The sequence below is a fragment of the Melospiza georgiana genome, chromosome 1, assembly GCF_028018845.1.
Source record: "Melospiza georgiana isolate bMelGeo1 chromosome 1, bMelGeo1.pri, whole genome shotgun sequence".
Taxonomy (NCBI): Eukaryota; Metazoa; Chordata; class Aves; order Passeriformes; family Passerellidae; genus Melospiza; species Melospiza georgiana.
Window position 1 is genome coordinate 121697250 of NC_080430.1, and position 21862 is coordinate 121719111.

At 38.6% G+C, this 21862-nt stretch overlaps 1 protein-coding gene across 5 annotated transcripts in view; it reads right to left on the reverse strand.

The window, feature by feature from the left end:
• The window catches only part of NCOA2 (nuclear receptor coactivator 2), a 188672-nt gene that overhangs the window by 72806 nt on the left and 94004 nt on the right, over window positions 1-21862 (reverse strand). For 3 of the 5 annotated variants that reach the window (XM_058021410.1, XM_058021401.1, XM_058021420.1), the window contains exons 4-5: window positions 2061-2162; window positions 1004-1176 (exon numbers count right to left, since the gene is read on the reverse strand). In XM_058021410.1, the coding sequence (XP_057877393.1) occupies window positions 1004-1176; window positions 2061-2143 (256 nt within the window). In that variant the 5' untranslated portion in view covers window positions 2144-2162. Of the gene's footprint in view, window positions 1-1003; window positions 1177-2060; window positions 2163-17377; window positions 17748-21862 lie in introns of those variants that run through there. The other 2 variants (XM_058021437.1, XM_058021428.1) reach the window with 2 other exon arrangements.

The window sequence follows — 21862 nt, forward strand, 5'->3', positions numbered from 1 at the left end:
CCATTTAGCTTTGAACAGACTGAAGTCTAAAACTGCAGATCTACTTATATAGTTATGTATTTAGATAAATACATATCTAAATTATGAAACACGCGGTCTCCACTTTTACAATTTTACACACACAGTATGGAAAAGGAAAAATTCTTTTCCCACAGAAAAGCGAAAAAGTGAAAGATGTTCAAATTGTTTGAAAATCAAAGAAATCACTCTAAACACAGTTTACAAAGAGATATAAATCTTCTACATTAAAAGAAAAATTACATGCACCCACTTTAAGAATTTGAATCTGCCCCAAACACCTGCAGTGTGCCTGCCTAGACAGACCTGTGCCACAAAACCCACTTCCAAAAAATTTCAAGTTTCTAAAAGATTTGGGTTTTCTCTTTGAATAGGAAATATATCAAAAGAAAAGAAATACAAAACTAATCTTCTAGACAAAAAACAGGAAGAAAACTGTCACGTTCTGTGGTTTACATTTATAACAGGACCCTATCTAGAGATTAGAATAGTTTCAAATCTATTGTAGTTGAGGATATGATGTCATCATTTAAAGGACGCAGATAATTTAGTCCACAATATCTATTCATACCAACAAAAGAAAGCAAAACGAGCATGCAGAACTCTTGCATACCCCACTCTCCTGGACACTTCTCTTTTGCAAGGATTCTTACTCATCCATGTAAAAGTATGTGGTTTTTTTTCCCCAAAGCCATCTGCTAGTTTAACTTTTGTGAAAGCACAAGTGATTTCAATTCCATTAGACACACACATCAGACTGATCGACTTAGTCTCTCTCTAAACAATTTTCAGTGAAGCTTATTTTAAAAATACTGAATATGATACTTAAAACACTCTATTCACATGTCTTTACAGCATTATTCATTACTGATTAATGAAAAACATGGGAATTTGCTAAAAAAAAGCTGAAGAGACTATCAGGTTAGCCAAAAATAAAATAACAATCAAGACGAAATATTCCAAGTCAATTAATTAGTCTTCTTACCTTGTTCTTTTATCTGACGAATTTGCTTCACAGTTTCTTTCAAGATTGCACATTTGTCAGGTTTAAAGTTAAAGTTGTCAATATCATTAAAATTTGCAAAAATCAGCTCTGCAAGTTCTTCAATGTATTTATTCTCTTGCTCACGATTGCGTTTCTCAGTGCTTCTTTTAGGGCTGAAAGAGGAATTTATAAAAATTCTGTCTTTAATGTCAGTTTACTTGTCTTCTGGCCAGCTCAGAGGTCATTTTAGAAGGTTTGACAGTAGTTTAACAAAAACACCTCTCTCACTACCAGTACATAACTTAGGAGTTTATCACACAGAAAGGTTTCCTCTGGAACAAGGAAAGGAGCATTAGAAAAGACGTTACTTATTTTTTTTTCAGCAGTCATGTTTTTGTTTCAAAAGAGGATTGGGATTAGAAATTGAAAACACAAGATTATTTGGGGGGGAGAAGGGGGGGGGGGGGTCAGGATTTGAATATTTACAAGTATCCCTCCCACACGGCATTGAGAATCCAAAGAGTATTATACAGTGATTGTGTATGAGAAAATAAACCAGCTTAAATAGTTACACTGAGCAATCCATACTCCCTGCCTCCTTATGAATTTATGGCAGTCTTAAGAAAAGATGAATGAGTGGTTATGCTTTAAAATGCATTTGTGTTGGTAGCTGTAAAGCTGGAAAATATTTTTCAAGACCTAGATTATAATGTACAACAGAGGTGGTAAAAAATATCTCAGATTGATAAAATGAGTGACTGAAGACTTCTTGCAGTAAATGCCAAAAACCATTTTTACATCTCTCCTAAATTGTCACCAAAATTCTGCATTTTGGCAGAAAGTTGGACTCAAAAATAAACAAACAAACATCAATAACAGAGAATAGTTCTCATCCCCACCCCAAACCCTCAACAACACAGAATTACTGCAATAAAGTAGTTTGGCACTGACTTCTCTTTGCAAGAATGTTGTTTGTCATCTTCTAACTGAAAAACAGAAGCACATGTAACATTTTTTAACTCATTCTCTCAATATTTCCAGAAATAAATGGTCTTACCTGGGTCCAACTTGATCAGGATCCTTGCGCTTTCTCGACTCTGCTCTGGATGGGTCAGAGGTATTTTCTCCCATCCCACTCATCTTGAACACATATCAGCAACTAAAAGGAAGAAAGTGCAAGAAAGGGTTATGGTGGAAAAGTATTGCGTTCTCAGTTGGTATTTACAAGTTTCTCATTCCATGCTCAACTAAGATTTTACTTGGCCAATCCATCATTCAAAACAGCTTGTTTGAAAGGCACCAATAAAAATACTGTGTTTATGACCCAACAAAATGCTACACAGAACTCCTTGAGAAGAAAATTTGTGGTGAGCAAGTAAAGCATTATAATCTGATTGTTACCAGAACTGATAAGTATATTTTGTGCCTGAGTTGCTGAATTTTTGTGGCAAATTTGCAAGGTTGAATGCTGAAAGACAAAAGAAAAGCCATAGTGCCATACAACAAGAAAAACACAACAGAACTGAAATACATGAAATAAAACATGTGTCCCAGCTACATCAAAAGGTAGCACATGCAGCTTTAGCTAAAAATCAGAAGATAATGGCTGCAAAAGTAGAAAGCTGTAGAAACAGAACATCTGCCAGCACTAGAAATTGCTGAGGAACTGATAAATATTTTGAACATATAATCTACCTCACAAGGAGAATAACTTGTCAAGCTAATGTAGTAAAATAACAAAAGTTTATAATCTGTGCAATAAACAGCCTGTGGAAATCCTGCCCTGCTCCCAACTGTTGGTTTCCCTATGCTGTTTAGAAGCACATGAAACTCAGATTACACATTTCTCAACAAGAACTAATATTCTGGAGGCAGAAATCACCAAAGGACATAGGGAGATGATGTAAATGATCAAAAATTCATAGAAGATGGAGCAGTCCCAGCTCAGCCTCTGCCTAGCTGCTGCCAGTTTTGTGAGGATGATGGGAGAGAGGTGTTGCTAGACGTTTCAGAGAGCTCCTGTAGTGTTTGGGATTAGCAGAAAAATAAGCATGAGGAGCCTAAAGAAGGTGAGTGTGTCCAAAAGGTGATTCATACCATACTAAAATAAGAGCTGGAGCCTGTAATTGTATGACCACTTCATTTTGGCATAAAGTGGAAATCAGGTATCAAAACAAGGGAGTTCACCACCTCCTTCAAGCCCTTCATTTATTTCTGTCCCACCAGCTCCTTTCCCTCTGCTGACCTGGTCAGCCATGCACTGAACCTAGTAAGGGAATTGCTAGGGGTTAAAGACACAGTCCTCTTCCCTTTTTCTTTTTGACATTTTTAAAAATCTAGCTGCCAGCCTGTGTGGGGGTAATCAGATGTTCACATTGGAAATCTTGGTTTTCTCAATGAGCCAACTGAGTGAAGATACTTCATATATTGGCAGAAACAGCCCAAAGATTAAGGTGTGAGCAGCTGATGCTGAGAAAGGCTACTCACTGAAACCTGAGCAAGCAAACAATGAGATGGAGCCATCCTAGATTCAGAACTGACCACCACCTAACATTTCCCTAAATTAAAAGAAAATAAAAATTCCTTTTTACTGAAAGCAATTTTTCACAGAATATTCTGAGTTGGAAGGGACTCACACAGATCACTGAGTCCATGGGCCAGTGAATGGCCCATACTGGGACCAAACCCACATCCTTGGTGTTACTAACCCCACGCTCTCACCAACTGAGCTGATCTCAGTATTTTTTTAACCAGTTTGAGCAGAGAGTGGAGTCATTTCCTTTCTTCTAGATACTGTTCAAGTTTCATTAGAAAGACTGTATCATGCCTGTAACATACAGCTTCCATCTGGTCTTTGACATGAACGGTACCAGACTGTATTTGAAAGACACCTGGATTATCTTTTTCTCTACTGAGTCTATACATGCATATGCATATCTACATACACACTGCTATTATTTTGAGAAGATCCCACTGTAAGCTGAGCCAGAAGGTCCTGTGGCAAAGCAGACACAACTCTCCAGGGAAGATGCACCACCACAAGCTCCACCATTCTGTCCTGGCTGCAGAACCCCCAGTGCCCAGCGGAGCACGAGACATCGACTGCAGTGTCCAGCAGGGTCTGACACCCTGACCCCAGCTGCTCCCCTACAGCTGTCTGTCCTCACTGACTCCTAGCCCCAGCAGACACACATATCTGAATTTATCCAAGCACAGGAGTAGCAATATACATTCACAGATTTTTCCTTGAAACTATGCAATTTCAGAAGTGTCACAAATAAGAGCTCCAAGGAAGGTGCAAGATACTGTTAAGGAACCTGACAATATTTAAACAGAAGCTTTGTCAGTGGAGAGTTGGAACTGTCCTTGCAGCTCTGTTTCTATGACTAAATTTTTCACTGACCAAGGTGAGAAAAAATCATCAGCATGATGAAAGCTGTATATTCCCAAGATCTGATCTCTGATCCAGACTCAGATGGTGAGTTGGTCTTCTAAAGTTCAGAAAAACAATTAGGCTGGGGAATCCCATCATTTCTTATGCTTCCCAAGTAATACCTGAGAAATGTAAATCAGCCATTTTTCTTGAGTAAAGCAAGAATAACAATTCACAAATACTGTCAAACCCTCAACTGTCATCTTCTCACTCCCCTTCCCTGCCAAGCAGTACGGAGGTAAGCATTTATGGTGGACACCATCCTCCAAAACCCTCTCCTCCTCAAGAAAGCATACAGAAACTGTTACTGACAGCTCTCCTACCTACTCTGCCAGACTTCAGATAAGGAAGTTTTATTTTTGTGGGAACCAAAGTTTCACCAGTAGCTCTACCAATGTATAAATCAATTCTTCCTGCATTCACACTAATGCTGTTCTGTAGGAATCCCACTAGGTCCACTATCAGCCTTTGGAGGACATATTAAAACTCACCTCCCACTCCAAACTTTAAACTTTATTCTTCTGTACTAAGGGGAACAAAAGCAGTATCATAATGACAAAACTAGCACCTTCTTCTCTCCTTTTTAAACAAAGCAAATAGTACTAAACAAACAATATATGTATTTATTTTGTTTGCACTTACAGGCTATTACATCTTTTTTCTCAGTGGCATTATCAGTTTATTCTTAGAATGAGTTACCCATGTCTTTCTCACTCATCATAATTTATTTCTGGAAATCTACCACCTACTACCATGTTTGCTTTCTGTTCTACTTTATGTCTTAATTAAAAATCCTGTTCAATACCTCAAAGATTTTTATAGGCCATTTTCTTGTCTTGTAGGTAACTGTACTCCGGAGCAGAATTTAAAATCCAGGGATGGGTGTTCTGAAAAGTGGAGAGCTAGACAGATGATATTGAAGCAGAATTTAAAATCCAGAGATGGGTGTTCTGGAAAGTGGAGAGCTAGACAGATGATACTGAAGCAATCTAAAAAATCTCAAAGGCTAAAATGAAAGTCACTCATTTGTACCTAGCACACAGTACTAAAAACAAAAGGATGTGCCCCCAAACCCTTGTCTCCCTAGGTATTTAGGGTCTGACTGGGATAGCTAAGAGATCAGGGATTCTTCTGGAATTCAGAAACTAAAATCTATTCCCTAGTTTGCAGAAATGAGGAAGAATCAACTTTTAGAAGGTGTGGATAGACTCTTCTGTAGCACTATCTTACCAACTAAAACAGCCAGAACCCGGGCGATGGAGATGGAGTTTCCTCTTCAGAGAGGGCTGCCATGCCTGTATTTCCAGCATGCAGGACAGCCTCCTGGGTGCTAGGCCACCTGCCTGCCATAGCTGGATGCTCATGAAGCAAAGAGGGAAGGCTGATTAACCCTTGCAGTGCAGAGTCTTTAGGGGTGTGGTCCATACCAGTAAACTCAGGAGTAAGCAGTTCAAGCACTGTCTGGAGAAACAGGGATTGAGGTTTATTTAACTCCCTTAGGCTGAGGAGGGTAGCAAAGCTCCATCTCCCTCTTCTCAGCAATGACTCTTAATGAGTCAAAGAGGAAAGCACTCATCCAGTTTCCTCATGTCTTTTGAAAAGAAAGCAGCTGTTTCACATATTTTTCCATGAGCTAATTCGCAATCAAGACCAATGCATACCACTAGATGAAGAACTTGAGAAGTTTTGGGTACTTCTACAAATTGAATGTGGCACAACCAAGAAGCTAGAAACACATTTTTCTTAAGAAAGTCCTTCTGGGCACATACAGTACCAAGGGACAGGGTCCTGGGAAACTTGAAACTTCCAAGCAAGAAACAGAAAATGTCATAAATTTTTATTGAGTTGATAGATGAATTTTAGACTGAGAAATAAACATCTGTGGGTTGAAGCAGCTAAATTGCATATGATACTTTTTGGTTTCTGCCTTAATTTTCTCAATAAATATTGGTTTATCTGTATCAAAATGTCTTGGTTATTAACTATTACCAACAGTTTTATACTACACAAACATTCATAACATGGTATCATTCAATATTTTAACAGAGAACTTAAGAATTTTTAATGAACTTTTAGATATTCCTAGGTTCCTGAGCTACTCATAGAACTTCTCAGCTCAAAAAACAGAAGTCCCACATTTGAAGTCTAAATTTTTCCAGGAGACATGACAATTCAAAACTAAAGACACTATGAGTAGAATGACAAGTCAGAGACTCAAAGTTTTACTCCAGTAAACTTCCCCTTAAGGGAACTACCTTAGATTAAAAAGCAGCATTTATCCTGCTCCACTGATCTTTTTATATATCTCTACAGGAATTTTCAGAAAGAAGAAAGATAAAGAAATTAAACCATTCGATCCATCCAATGCTTTAGATGTAGTGGCAATATAATATCAGCTCTATGATATAAAAATACAAAAATCAAGAAAATGTTGGTAAGGGTTATTTAGCAAGGTATAGAAAAATGATTAAGCAAATTGGGAACTAGTTAAAACAAAATCAGCAGTAATCACTACTTTGAGGAGAGAGAGATAAAGAAATGCTTGATAATGAAAAAAAATTCATCATGATATGTCAGATTCTGAACTAAGTTTTATTTTAAAAGCAATTGTCTTACAAAGTTAAATTTGAATGCATGTCTCGCAGGATGAATTGTCATGCAAGACCAGGCACTCCCTTTTTTATTGTGTAAGTTGTTTGAGAGCTGTATTGCACTCCAAAATACAAACATAATATCCCACTGTGGAATTGGTATTTTGCCTTCAGTGGCGGTACCAGATTTTTCTACTCTACATTATGTTTTTTTCCATGTGTCCTATCCCAATAAAACACCAAAACTACAACAATAAGTAAGAACTGAACTTCTAATGCTGACTAAGGTGCTACTCAAGCTTTAATTCCACTGGGCATAAATGAGCAATAGAGCCATGGAAATATAAATACACTCACTGTAGCATTTTCCTACAAGGAAAGAGATAATTAGACAATCACATATATTATTACTAAAAATATCCAAAGAACTAATTTTACTCTCCCACTGATGACCCATATAAACAGGACATATCAGGTAACTTAATACTTTTTTCCTATTTATATTTAAGACCAGAAGTGCATTTTCCCTCTTTCCATTTCATTACCAGAGGTCAAAGCATGCAAAATACTTGCCAAAAATAAACCCCACTGGCTAATCATTCCAATTGTTAAATTTAAATCACAAATACTGAAAAATTAAATTAAAAAAACTTTAGGATAGTACATATTAGTAACCACATTGATTGACACCTAACCAGTTTCTACCAGATGCAGGAGACTGAAACAACAGAGCCTGAAATTTGCTTAAATTCTTTTTTCTTTTGTTTTTTCTTTTTTGTTTGTTTCTTTTGTTTTGTTTTTGTTGTTATCAGTAATAAAACAATAGTCTCTGCTCTCGTCATGACGGCACATCCTCCTTTACATCCTCCACCAGCAACTGCTAAAGTTGGAGTACACAGAGAGGCTTAACCTAATTATAAAGCAATAGTAAACATCCATCTTTCAAATGGGAAAGAAAAGCAGAGGCACCGTGAAGTGGGAGACAGGAAAATATCTAGCACAAATCACTTGTGTGAATTTTTACATCTCCTCAACTCCTCAAATGTCACGAAGGAAGATGGCATGCAGAGCAAGCCTTCCAACACTGATCCTCAGCACCAGTGAATTCAGTTAATCATCCAGAGTCAATGCAGAAGAAGATAATGTGCATTTTATCTCTTATCAGAGCAGGCCATCTTCCAAACAAGGCCTGTTAAACTGTCAGATTTATTATAAGCCTAACAAATGCAGTTAAAGAATAAGTGAGGATTACACCTTCAAAGCTGCTATTTCAACCTGAAAAGTAGCAAACAAAAGGTAAAGCACCATATAGTGGACAATCAGGTAGCAGTACTGTACTACCACCCCTCCAGCCCACCAACAGATGAAACTAGTGAACCTACAACTGATACACATCAAAGAGATTTATTACAGTCAGTGCTTTACTGAGTAACAAACAGAAAAATACTGTTTAGTGACCAAAACTATACTGCAAGTCAGTGAGAAGGTTGGCAAAAAATTTTCTCTAACAGCTAATTTGAAAAAAAACCAGCTTATAGTTCTGTGGTTGTTTACTCAAACATACAGCCATTAAAGCTCATCCTTTTTTCCTGAGAAGTTGCCATGACTAGAAAGCCTTCTATCTCAGTTTCAAAATTAGAAAAGTACTCTGTGTAACATTAATTCTGGTAGAAGCCAGAGGAAAGTTGGAAGTCACATGCAAATTCTGATTCTTTGCATTTTTTCCTGCTTATGAACTCTTTTTTCACTGGCTTCATTTCAGAACTGGAAAACACTGAATATTGATACATACTGCAATCTGCAACCTTTTCAGCAAAGGCAATGCTTGCTTTCCCAGGCCTCCAAAGGAAATTGCTGTCAGAGGCAGGATAAGATACTAGATCAGAGAGGGGGGGGCCACTGGAGCCTGAAGCCAACCTCTCCTTGGTCAGGCACAGCAGCTCAGGGGAACTTTTCCCTCCCAGCCCATGGCACCTGTCAGAGTCCCAGGCAGGGAATGTCGCCTGCCCATCCCACGTGCACTGGGAGAGCTCGGCCTTTTCACACACGACCTCGCTCGGCACAGGAGCTCCCACAAATCCACACAGATGTGAGTAAAGGTTTGAAAGTCAAAAAACAAGAGGTGAAAATCCAGGGAAATACAAGGAAAAAAAGACTGCATTGTCTGGTAAAGTAAGATTTAAGCAAGAGATCCACTAATAAGAAGTGTGACAGAAAAGGAAGTTAAGAGATATATTAAGCCATCCTCCTGAATCCCTGGTACAAGTAAGCCACATTCTCTACAACCAATGTAGGTATTCCTGTCCTTCATCACTGGGGTGGTGTTTGGGGTTCACACCTGGAACCCCAAACAAAACAATGCCAATCTGCCAAAATAAACAAGATGTGCAATACCGTGGGTTGGTGATGGTAACTTTAGATTAAAAACATAAACTAATTTATTTAAAGGTATGCTTCTTTCCTCAAAATAGCACCACCACCTTTACTACATACACACCTGTCTAAAACCTTTGCCACCCCACAACATTCACACAGGACAAAGCTAAAGGGAAAGCAGAGTTTCTACAAGGAAGGTGATAGCAGCGAGATGAAAGACTCTAGTCACCTTTAAAGGATTTGTACTAAAATCTGACATGCATCTGTAGCCTCTTCTATCTTTTCTATTCTTTCTATTTTAAAGACAGTCTATTACAGGTAACATTAAAACAAGATTTATGGCAGTATTTAGCAAACTCTATTCTTCAACTCCGCAAACTAGAACTAAGAAAAGAAACATAATTTACTTGGAAATGCCATTGAGTCCATGTATATAAAAACTGAAAACTGGCTCCAACACCTACTACTCACATTTTTAAGCTGAAGGCTCCTTCCTCAATCTTTTCCCTCACTCCTGTGTAATGGCTTTAGAGTGGTGTATTAGACAGCAAGAAGACGACATATTCCATTTGCAGCCTGAAAGCCAATAACGCTCATGAATTTTTTACCTGACAGACACTTCAAGATGCCACTGGGAAGATCGCCTAATAAACACATTAGGCTGCAAAATGGGCGGCAGCAGCTCTTTAACACATGCTGTAACAATCAAATAAATGGCTAACATTAATGTTCAGTGTTACAGACTGGGATTTAATACCACTTTTCTGTAAAATCCACCTACATCTTGATGGAGAAAGAGGTTTTTCTCAGCTACTCAAACCCACAGGTTTAAGAAACTCCCAGTTCTGCTTGAGACTTTGCCAAAACCCCTCCAGACTGACCCCAGCTCTGTAGGCTGGCTCCTACCTTCTGTATTCCCATAGGCTAAGGCTCTTAACAGAGCCACTCACTCAGCTGCTTATGGATTAGGCTACGTCAGCACCTCTAATATGCCCAGGAATAGCAAAACCAGGCTCTAATAAAACAACAGGGAAAAAAAATATTAGAAGGAAGTACCTTTTTCTTTTTTTTTCCTTAATATACAACAGGTTTGCTTGATTTCTACTTTTAAAGAGGAAAAGATCTGTTTGCATCAAAACATCATCAAAGAGGAGACAGGTGTTACTACTGAAAAAACCTTCAAGACTTTTTTTTGTAATTTCAGATCTGGGATTCTATTTCTCTACTTATCAAGAATTGTTTGTGATTCTTAATACTCAAGGACAAAAAGAAATGCAGATTAATATCACTAAAAGTTCCTTTTAAACACCAAATTAAATAACTACAAGGCTAGAATATATTCATACATATATCAGTCACTCTTACATCCTTTTGTTTGTATTAGGTAGGAAGCTAAGTTAAAAAACCAAACCAAAACAAAAGTTATTCTAAATCAATTTAGCCTTGTACGATGCATTTAATAAGTATTAAACTTTGGCTGCAAAAAATTCTACGCCTGCAAGCATTTTCCCTGAAAAAGGAGTCCAAATTTCCACATAAGTTGTTTATTTAAGTTTTTCTCTTGTAGTTTACAATTATTAAGAATTTATGAGACTGATTTTAAAGCCTATTATTCGCATCTACTGTGATTTAAAATAAAACTTTCTGAATAGCATAGCTGATAAATGAAGCAAATCTAACAACACAGAAAAGGATAATATTATGGGAACCTTTGTATTTAAACAGCTTTCATTTCCAGTTGATGATACTTCTGGAACAGTGAGTTAAGCATATTTTGACTCCTACTGAATCTTCTCTGCCAATCTCAGTTTCCAAACTGTTATTTGTCCACTTAAATTCTCACACCAACTTCCTCTCCAGAAACCACCAAAGAGCAAGGAGAAAATCAAACTCAAGAGAGGAAAAATGGAGCAACTCTCACAAGCGTAAGACACTGTGGAAAAACTCAAATCCATGAACATTTTCTAATCTCATAACTGACACAAATGTACACATTACTTACAACACCAGAAAGCTTATACAGTTTGGTGAGATTTTCAAGATGTCTATCTTAGCAATGAGAAAAATATGAATATGACCAATCACATAAACAGAGGCATTTACACATCTCTGTAATGTGGGCTTGCCTACATTAGGATTTCACTCCAGTTAACTGCCTGTCAAACACCAGTCTGTTTACATCAGATAAAATACATTCCATTGATAAAAAGCTCAGGAAACATGGTTCTGTACAGGTAAAAAGCAAAAAGTAGAGGGCAAGCCAGATAGAAACACTGTGTTTTCACACAAGGTGCATACAGTAACACATAGAGTTATAGGACCTACACACACAGATATAAAACCTATCATATTGGAATTTAAGTTCCTTCATTTATCAATCTGAATTTCAATTACTTCACACAGCTAGAGAGGTGTTGGTCCTCCTGGTCACTCAGACCAGCTTAGCATGTCTGCACACTCAGGTGCAATGTGATGTGCAACCCAGGCTTCAGCAGAAGATGCTTATGTTGCATGCCACCTTTCATATCTCCAACCTGGGCATTAAAACAATGTTCCTTCAGCCCCAGAGTAGATAGATACTGAAATCACATCATCTTACTGAAACTTTTGTTGCACTTCAATAACTCCACCTCTATGTGTCTTCTCTGGTGCCTCATCAAAAACTGAACTCATGTTTTTAATTTTCACATACCTACAGCACCTAGAGGGTTTATCTTTCTTTTCTACTTAACCACCCATTACTAGGAAGCATGTTGAAATTTCAGGCCATTATTTAAAATGCCAAGTTTTGGATTAAAACTTTGAGCTGCAGAAAGCATACCTAAACATTATCTATAATATTTCGATACATTTTAATATTGTTATCACGGTGAAAGAATAAACCACTGCACGCATATGTACAAGATACATACTCCACACACTTCCTTCTATAATACTGAGATGCTTTCATAAGCATACATTTCATTTAACAGTGTATAATAATAAATTTTCAAATTAAGAATTCAAGCTGCTTTGTTCCTGTAGGTTGCAAGTTAACAACAGTCTGAAGACAAACATACTTATATTCAAGTTAAACAAATGGTAGCACCCAGCTCCACAAATGGCCACAGTCATGGTAACTTTAACAGCTGTCTGTGAGGTGAATTGGACTCCACTTTGATGTCCTTTGTGCTCCCAGAAGTTCAGAATGCTGCACCACTTCTTTAAATTGTATACCAAATTATCCTGTTCAGTACAATGCCCACTACATTTTACCCATCCTCTCTGCCTCTGAAATGCATTTAGAGTGGCTGTCCTGGAAAACTCAGTGTTCTCCTCAGCCTCTGATGGCCTGCTGGGCCCTGGTCCCAGAGGGTGCCTGCCTAGTGGCAAGGATGTGGTTCCGGATGTTATGGGAGAGAGCAGATGGAGAGCTTGGCCTCTGCTCCCATCCCCTATTTGTATGAACAGGTAGATTCCCCCAGCAGGTGCTTCCTGCTGATACTGCTACACATGCCAGTGTCATCCATTTACACTGCAGCAGCAGTGGAAGAGCTGGGAAGCAGAAAAAGCTTTTTTCTTAATAAAGTTTGAGGAGCAACCAATTTAATACATGCTTTTTGAGAGGATACAGCTATATGCATGAATGATTATATTTGTATCACCTCCCAACATGCAGAATGTTGGGAGGTAGCAGTAGTTTTGTACTTAAAATAAATATATACTAGATGGACATTAGACTTTTGGCAAAGCTAACATGAGTGCTAACTACACACATTGTTACTAAGAACAAAAATTAAAGCCACCAAATTATGTCAGAGCCACACATGAACGTCGTGCCAACACTTACAAAGTATGATTAACTTGATGTTTTTAATACATCCATTAGCTCAAAAACTGGTCTGTGAACACAAATAACAGTTACTAACAACTTCAAATTTCATGTCTGTCTTAATTTCATTTGCTTTAGTAAAAAATGCAACCAGCAATAACAGAAGAAGATGAAAAGTATAATTGTCATTTTAAAGCACTTAAAAGCATTAAACTCATAAAAAAGTTGTTGCTTTACTTAGTCAAGTGCCAAGAAATAAAATCTGGTGAACACCAGCTTTGTAGTAATGTGTGTCTATATATATACACACACATATATATGAATCCAGGCTGTGACCAGATAAAATATTCATAGAAATGGCTGTATGAGTCCACCAAAAGAAACACTGAGTTTGTGACTAGTCTACCATGGAAGCTAACAGCAGGTATCTTGGAAGAAGGTACAAGGCAGCTGTAGATGATCCTTCCCCCATACCTGCTCTCTGTCTCTGACAATCAGTGGTACAAGCTTAGCTGCAGCATAGCTGTGCCTCCTCCTTCCTCTGAACCTATCTTCAGTGATGCCTAATTCCATCTTAAATCCATATATACCTTTGGCCTCCACAATGCTTACAGGCAATGCCCTACAAGCTTTACAACAGCTCTCTATAAGCTCCCCAAAGCAGAAATGGCACTGTAAAAAAACAGAACAGTTCTATGGGGATGCTATGACTCAACAGAAATAAATCAGAATTTTATCACTGACTTCACTGAAGCTTTGATTCTCCTCCTAGTCTACTATAAGAAGATATCAAACTGTAATTTCTCTCTTTTGTAGGTCATAAATCACTCCATAGGCCTGAAAAGTCTATGCTTGTATCCTGTGGCCCAAAGAAAACAAGGTTATTCTACTATTAAAGCTGAATGCTAATTATAAGCCATTTTATTCTCTTTGTAAAAATAAAGTGGAAATTATTTTTGTTAATAGTGAAACAGTTTCTGGTAAAGAATCACAAGTGCTAAGAAAGAATCAATGTCTACTCCGAGTATTTTTAATTTTGGATTGTAATGGAATATAATCACTAAAGAGAGGAACACCCACTACATTCATAGAAGGAGCTGACCAGAAGTCTGCAATACACAGCCTCAAAGCAAAAAATAACACACATTTATAACTACTTGGACTGAATACCTGGCAAAACTTCAGGAAAAGGACCAAAAATAATTTTATTCCAAGCAGTTCTAACAGAAGTTTCTTCATGAGGATCTCGTGTTGCTCAATCACAACAGCCTATGGTATCAGGAATGGAAAATCACAGCAGTACAGCATCCTGATGAAGTTTGTTTAGGGACAGCGTGCATAGGAGAAAATTAAATAGGAGCAGCAAAGAGGATATTCAAGTACAACACACACTGCAAATGAAATGCATTTATTATAAACCTTTGGCTTGAGTCTTCATTCACAATTTTTGCCCAATTGCTGCACAGATCCCCATGCTCTGTATGCCCACCACCCAGGCAGCCCTCCCCAGGGCCCCACAGTGCACCTCCAGCTCTCAGGGCAGGGATCAGCCTCGCTCATGGGTACTGAGACCAGCCACTTCTGAAACACCAGGCTTTCACATCCCACACCTCACCTCCAGAGACCAAAGCTTGACCTGCCAGTCATAGCTTTTAGTCCAATTCAGGCATCCTTCTAGGCCTGCCACGGATGAACATGAGCAGCAAGAGAAGCTAAGGAGGAATGCAGGCAGTAAAATGACTCCATCAGGATTTCCTCACAAGTACAGTGATTATCAACTTACAAACACCCTTCTCATTTACTCAGCTCCAACAGCTTGGCTTGCAGATCCAGTCCTCAGTCCTTAACTCAGCTTTCTTGCTACAATTATGGGGCTATTATGTATTAATGTGCTAACAAACTTATTTTACTTAATAAAGTAGATTCTGAGAATCAAGGTTGTTTGCACACCTTCCCTCATTCTTTTCTATGACCAGCCTAAATAAATAAATAAAATGTCATTATAAAATCTAACCAGACAGTTGACTTCCCAATGACACTTATTATTAAAAATTGTTCTAAGAACTCTGGAGTGAAAAAAACCCAAACATTTCAAAGTACACCTCTAGTTCACACCTGCCAAGGAGGGTTTTTCCTTACAATACTGGTACATTTTGCAATGCAGTCACCTTCCCTCCTTCCTTGCATGAGAAATTCCCCTTACAGAGATAACAACAAAATGGGGAAAAGAAAAAAAAGAGAGCCACACGTTTTGAACATTACCAGTGTAACCCTGTTGACTACAGAAGTATACACAGCTTTGAAAAGTGGACAAACAAAATTACTCTGGTCAAAGATAGTTTTATATATGCTAGATACAATAATTCTGTAAGAAACCGCTTATGAAAGAAAACATCCCAACTTGAGTTTGTGAGAACACAGAGCCACATGAAGAACACAGTCTACACAAAAGGTTGATTTTGTTCCAATTTCCCCCCCTTAATACATCCTAAAAGGCATCAGGGAAATCAAAATGACTGTACAAGCAGCAAAAATGTATTTTTCTACAAAACATAAGTGCCAACATATCAGAAAGCACTACTCAGCCCCCACTATCTTGTTAGATCTTCTGTAATGAAATAAAGGAAGAAAACACAAGAAGCAGAGAGGAAGTTTCATTGTTCTTGTGGCTTCGACATTTGGTGCCGTGAACGTGACAAGCTCTCAAGCCTCCGCTCCACGGCACCGCCTGCCCCAGGCCTCTGTACCAAAATGTTACCATGCTGCAATTAAAATAATCAAACTGAGACAAAAGAGAACAAGCAAATAAATAGCGCAAACTTGTTTACGTTTCTGGCTCTGCCCTCACAGTATGAAATAAAGTCTCTTCAAACACCAACTACATTAATTTGAAAAACAATAATATTTTCCTTTCTCCCTCCTATCTCAAAGTAGCACGAATTTTTCAAAGTTCTAAATAAAATAAACTAAGGCATTTCCTGTATGTATTTAGCTAATTATTAAACTGATTCTAAGCATGATAGTCACCACCACTATTTCAGTATGAATCTGGGAAAACACACTTTTAGCAAACTGCCAGTGCATTGCAGTAATGACTGATCATATGCATCCTCTCAACCCTGCCCTTAACTTTGGATACAAATTTCTAAAGAAATGACAACCAGCACTCCTATACAAATCCAAACACTTAATTTTAGCTTCTTTTTTTGTGCTCCAGGATTAGTATTACTGCTGTGATTTAAGGAGAAACGCTGGGCTTAATGCTGCATAAGAGAGGAAAATAAAGTCAACAAGCCTGCAATAACTTCCCAAGGAGGGGGGACAGCATACTGTCTTCACTTTACTACAAGTAACTACCAATAACCTTTTTGAGGGGGATATTATTAGTTAATTAATCTGCAATATTAAATGCTGTCCTCCCAAGGTTAAAAGAAAGGTAAATACTGCCGAGATATTTAATGACATCATCATGCATAACCATGAGATAAATATGAGGTCTGAAGATTAACTGAATGTCATTCTGTTTACATGAGCATGTACTTGTAAAGAAAACTATTAAGATTAGAGAATAGAGAAAGTTATGTAACAACTACCAATATTTCACTGTGTTTTGACTACTCAAGCTCTTGGTCAGAAAGAGAAGGCTTTATTGCAAAAATGTCTCACTCTGACATACTTTGTAGTTTCTTCATGTGCATATAAATTACTGAATATTGAATAGTAATTACTGCAATGAAAAAGACACTCTCAGGCTCCACCTCCTCTTGACAGTGGGAAAATATAGATGGGTTTGTGCATTATTCTGGATGCCAGAAAACTTGCTTACAAAAATATTTCCTGTGCACTAAGATATATTTAGCCTCATAAACCCATAAAACTGTCACAGGCAACCACAAGTACACCTGTAGCCATTAAAACGGGGGAGGGGAACAACAGAAACTGCAGACTCGAATTTACATTATTTCTTTGCAATTGTTAATTAGAAACATTCTCTTTAAACTCTCTTTCTCAAACGGAAATAAACTGTTCCTCTCACTCCCCCAAACCAAGACCCCCCCAGCCCCCCTGCGCCCCCAACATCCAGACCCCTATGATGCACGCAGGAGCACACATATGCAAAGAGAAAGCACTAACAATGAAGTCACAGCACTTCAGAAACACACCTTGTCATCTTCCAGCCCTTGCAGATGAAGGCAGATCTTATTAGTTTTTCTCCGTCTTCAGATCAAGATGTAGATAAATCCCCCACTCATCCCACTGGCTTTTTTATTAAAAACAGGAGGAGGGAAAAAAAAAGGAAAAAATAAAAAGAAGAAAAAAAATAAAAAGAAAAAAATCCCCAGACGATTACCAGTAAATTTACAGCTTTAAAAATATCAGCTCTCCATTATCCCAAACCTGTGTTATGTCTTGATGTAAACCAAAGCACATGCTGAGTGAGGACGTGCGCACACAGCAGCTTATCATCTCTGTCATCTGCTTCTAATGACAGCTGACAAACTGGCCACGCTAATCCTTCCCTAACTGCTGATCAGAGAGATCCCCCTTTGACAATCCAGCATGGTGGAGTACTCGAAAATTCCTCCTGCTTCTGTTCTGTTGCTGCTCTAAAAAGCAGTTTCCTTTTCATTGAGATAATAGCCTTTTCTGCAGTCACGTGGCAGCCGGGCTACATTAGCAGAGCTTGATGATAACAGAGCAACTCCCCTCCCTCCCTCCCTCCCTTCTGCTGGTTTGAAGTGTTCGACTCCTGGAGAAACCCAAACCCAGCACACTTGAAATCATTTTGCATCTTCCTCTACCGAAGAGCAAATTGTGCTGTCGATGTGAAAGAGGAATATAAGGGCTCTCTCTCTACTTCTTGCACCAAAACTAATTAGCAAATACATTTTTAAACAGTGCCTTTGTTGGGGCATACACATTGGTCATAAACATGTCATATGAGACTAAACTGAATATTAAGCATGCTTAATACTGACTATCTGGCAAGCTAGAATTATTCTTTTCCCCCAAGAGTACTTTAATTTTTTGCCTGTAATTTTAGTTCTGCTGCAATAAATACTCTTCTCTCAGCAACAACCTATGGTTCAAATCCCCCCAGCACACAACTCTCCTGTAAATACAAAAAAGCACAAATAACAAATGATCCACACTACAAACTCCAGTGTCAGTGCTTCCATATATTAAGTGACATCATTTATCTTGCTTTAACTCAGTACCACGACAAATATCTTATGTATTTTTTTAAAGACACTGTCAAGTGGGGAAATCTACCTAAGCTTCAGCTTCACAGTTCCCTCCTAAATGCCAAACCCCAGGCAGGTTTGCACCTCGCTACTCACAAGTTTTCCTGCTTGTAAAAGGCAAAGTACACAGACAAGCCCAATGCTCTGCCCTGCCCTCACTGAAGTAGTTCACAGACTACAGAACAAGCCTTTCCTCTTCTGCATTAGCACCATTTCCCTACTACCTCAGCACACAGCATAAACATCCCCAAATTATTTCCCCCAGCTCTGTCCTCCTCTGACAGCACTGGGCAGTGCAGCTGGGCACAGACCAGCATAGCCTTACCCAGGCATTTCATTGTTGGGATTTGCAGGCGATTTAAGAAAGTTGTGGATGAAGCACTGTAAAATAACTGTCAAGCCCACAGAATAACTTTTGCAGCTTTGTACCTGCTCTTTTCCTATATGATCCAGAAACAGAATTATCTCCTTTTGCTTTAGGGTAGATATTAGAAAAAAAGGTTCTTCCTCCCAGGGGTGGTTGGGCACAGGCTCCTCAATGAAGAGGTCACAGCACTGAGCCTGACAGAGTTCAAGGAGTGTCTGGACAATGCTCTTGGGCACAGGGTGTGACTTAGGGATGGTGCTGTGCAGGGCCAGGAGTTGGACTTGATGATTCTTGTGGGTCCTTCCCTGTAACTCCTTCTACTTCCATCTTATCCCATTACACCACTTCATTCTCCTTAAAGACAGCATTGATCATTAACTTACGGTTTCTCCAGGAAACTGGAAAACAGTTTTAGAGACTGTGGCTGTACTCACAGGAAAATAAAATGGAAATTGTGAAGAAATAGTGGCTGTCCTGTGCATACAATTTTTGCCAATGCTGCCCCATCACCCCTTCTGTTTACCCCTCTCCCTAAGGACAGCTCTGCTCAGGGAGACAGCCCTGCCCAAGGCTCTGGGGAAACCTGCCCCAACACTCTGATCAGCACCATGAGCTCAGGCCCAACCCTTCTGCAGCAGAGCAGCTGAAAACGAAATGGGAACGAGGCCCCTTCTGGAGCAGCGTGAATCCTATTTCCTACTCTTCTCTTTTCCATGCTACAGAGGGAATCTGTGAGAAAGATCCTCAGTCCAGGAAGAAATAATCTGGTTCCATAAGGAGAATACATTCACCAGAAAAACATATTCACAGTAAATTGAGGGGGTTTATTTTTCCCAGGCCTTTCTCCGTATGTCCCTCCTTCTCAAAGTACTACACTGCATAGGGTAAGCAAAATGAACATTATTTGGAGTTACATACAACTTTTACCCCAATACAACAGGAATTGCTTTGCAATCTTAATTTTATCTCATTTGCATTTTCCATATGAATTCCTTATCTAAAGAAGATACATCAAGCATACTAGTCAAATTGGAAAATTATACTAATGGGACAAAACCTGAAGATTAGGGAGAGCATCTCTGGTATTCAAGAAAATATATTAACAATTACCAGAAGGAAAATGAACTTTCACAAGAATGTTCACATACAAAACACTTCACTTGTGAAGTAAAAATCTAAGGAAAACATAAAAAATGGGAGCAAGCATCCCAGTCAGATAGCATAGCTAAAACTATCTCCTTGATGTTTACAGGAATCATAAAATGAGAAATTTACATTCAAAATAATATGGTGAGTACAAACACAGTAATCACAGTGTTAACGAAAGAGTTATGTGTAAGTAAAAAGGAGGTAACAGAGAAGAGTCATTGTAGCAATAAAACAGGAGATGAAGGCTGAAAAAGCAGTGAAAGTACACAGATGTTGTTAAAAAGATTGCTTAGTGAAGAACAGTATACAGATAAAACTAATGGAGAAGTGGGAACATTCCACTGCAGTGTACAGACTAATTCTAGACAAAAAGGGAAAGGAGAAATGAGTGAAGAATACTCCTGACAGAAAACACTGCTCTGAGTGGGAATAAGGGAACATGCAACAGCAAGAAGAAAAGGCTCTTTGGCTTTATCAGGCAGTGATATATGCTTCCAATGAAATGACAGAGTTGTTGCTACCTTTCAAATAGTTTCACAGGCATCCCACACTCAATTTGGGGATGAGCAGGTGACATTCAAAACTAGTTCTAGCATTGGAGACTTTTTCATGTTAGGATAAGACACAGATCTTACACAGCAGAAGAGATTCACCTAAGTTTTCTCTAAGAAATGAATCTCATTAATACTTCATTTTCTTTGCCCAGCTGCAGGTGACTTTGCAATAGACATGGGGAAGATGCAGCTTCACTACAACATTTATGTTCAAATAGTTGCAACTGATAAACAGAACACTGTCCTCATTGCAGGCATTTCACCATTTTTAAAGTTTGTTTTCTTTTTCTTCCTTTTTTTCCTTAAAAAAGAATGCATCAGGCAGACAGGACATATCACAATAATCTGATGTTCTTTGCCCTTCTAACATACCCACACTTAAGACAAGGACTGGTAAAGCCATCTCAAAAGACCTTTTCAGTCTTCTTAACTCCAAAACATAACTTCTTAGTCCATTCTCTCAACTCTTTATGCCATACCCAGGAGGATCCAATTCCACCCTCACAATCCCTTCAATTCTATCAGTCTGGAGTAGCCAAAGGGTACCCAGTTGACAGCTATAGTAACAGCTCTCATTTACAAAATGGCCAGACATTTCAAACTGTGTTTGTAAGAGTTTGCAAAGCTGACTCACCAGGCTTTGTTCAAGGCACGAGGCCACTGACTTTTAGGAAAGCTGGCTGGGCAGCATTAAGTCTCACTCCTCGTGAGAAAGACTGGAAGGGCACTGCACCAGCAAAGAGAACAACCAGAAACTATTAGGGCTGACTGCTATGATGCACTATAAGGCTATTACTGCTCAGATAAAGGAGTAAAACAGTATAGTGATTTAATGTGTTACACTTCAATAAATGTAGACACAAACATACAGTTTTCAAATATTAGGTATTTTTTTTCAAACTCCTCTACAGAACATTACATAAAAACATTGGTTTTTCAAGTCAAAACTGAAAACCTGTTGACTTAAATGTCAATGACGTGGACATTTCATCAGTTTAGGAACTCCTAATTGAAAATTGGATTCCTCCATTTACCAGCTGATAAAAAATGAATAGAATACTGGAGATAAATCTCGTTTTTCTGACCTTCGCATCTCCTCTGGAAGGGCACAGAAATCGTATCACTGGAATTTGCTGCATTTGTCATTGCTCACTGTCAGTCTCTGTATTAGCAGTACAGGCACCTACAGTGCTAAGAACCTTTTCAATTCTGTCCATATGAGAGCAATGAAAAGACACTCCCTCCCCTCTCAACCTCTTAGATATTACTGTTGGCTTCTCTCTTCATTCCATAAAATGTCCACGCTTCTTGAAGACAGCTCATCAAGGCTCT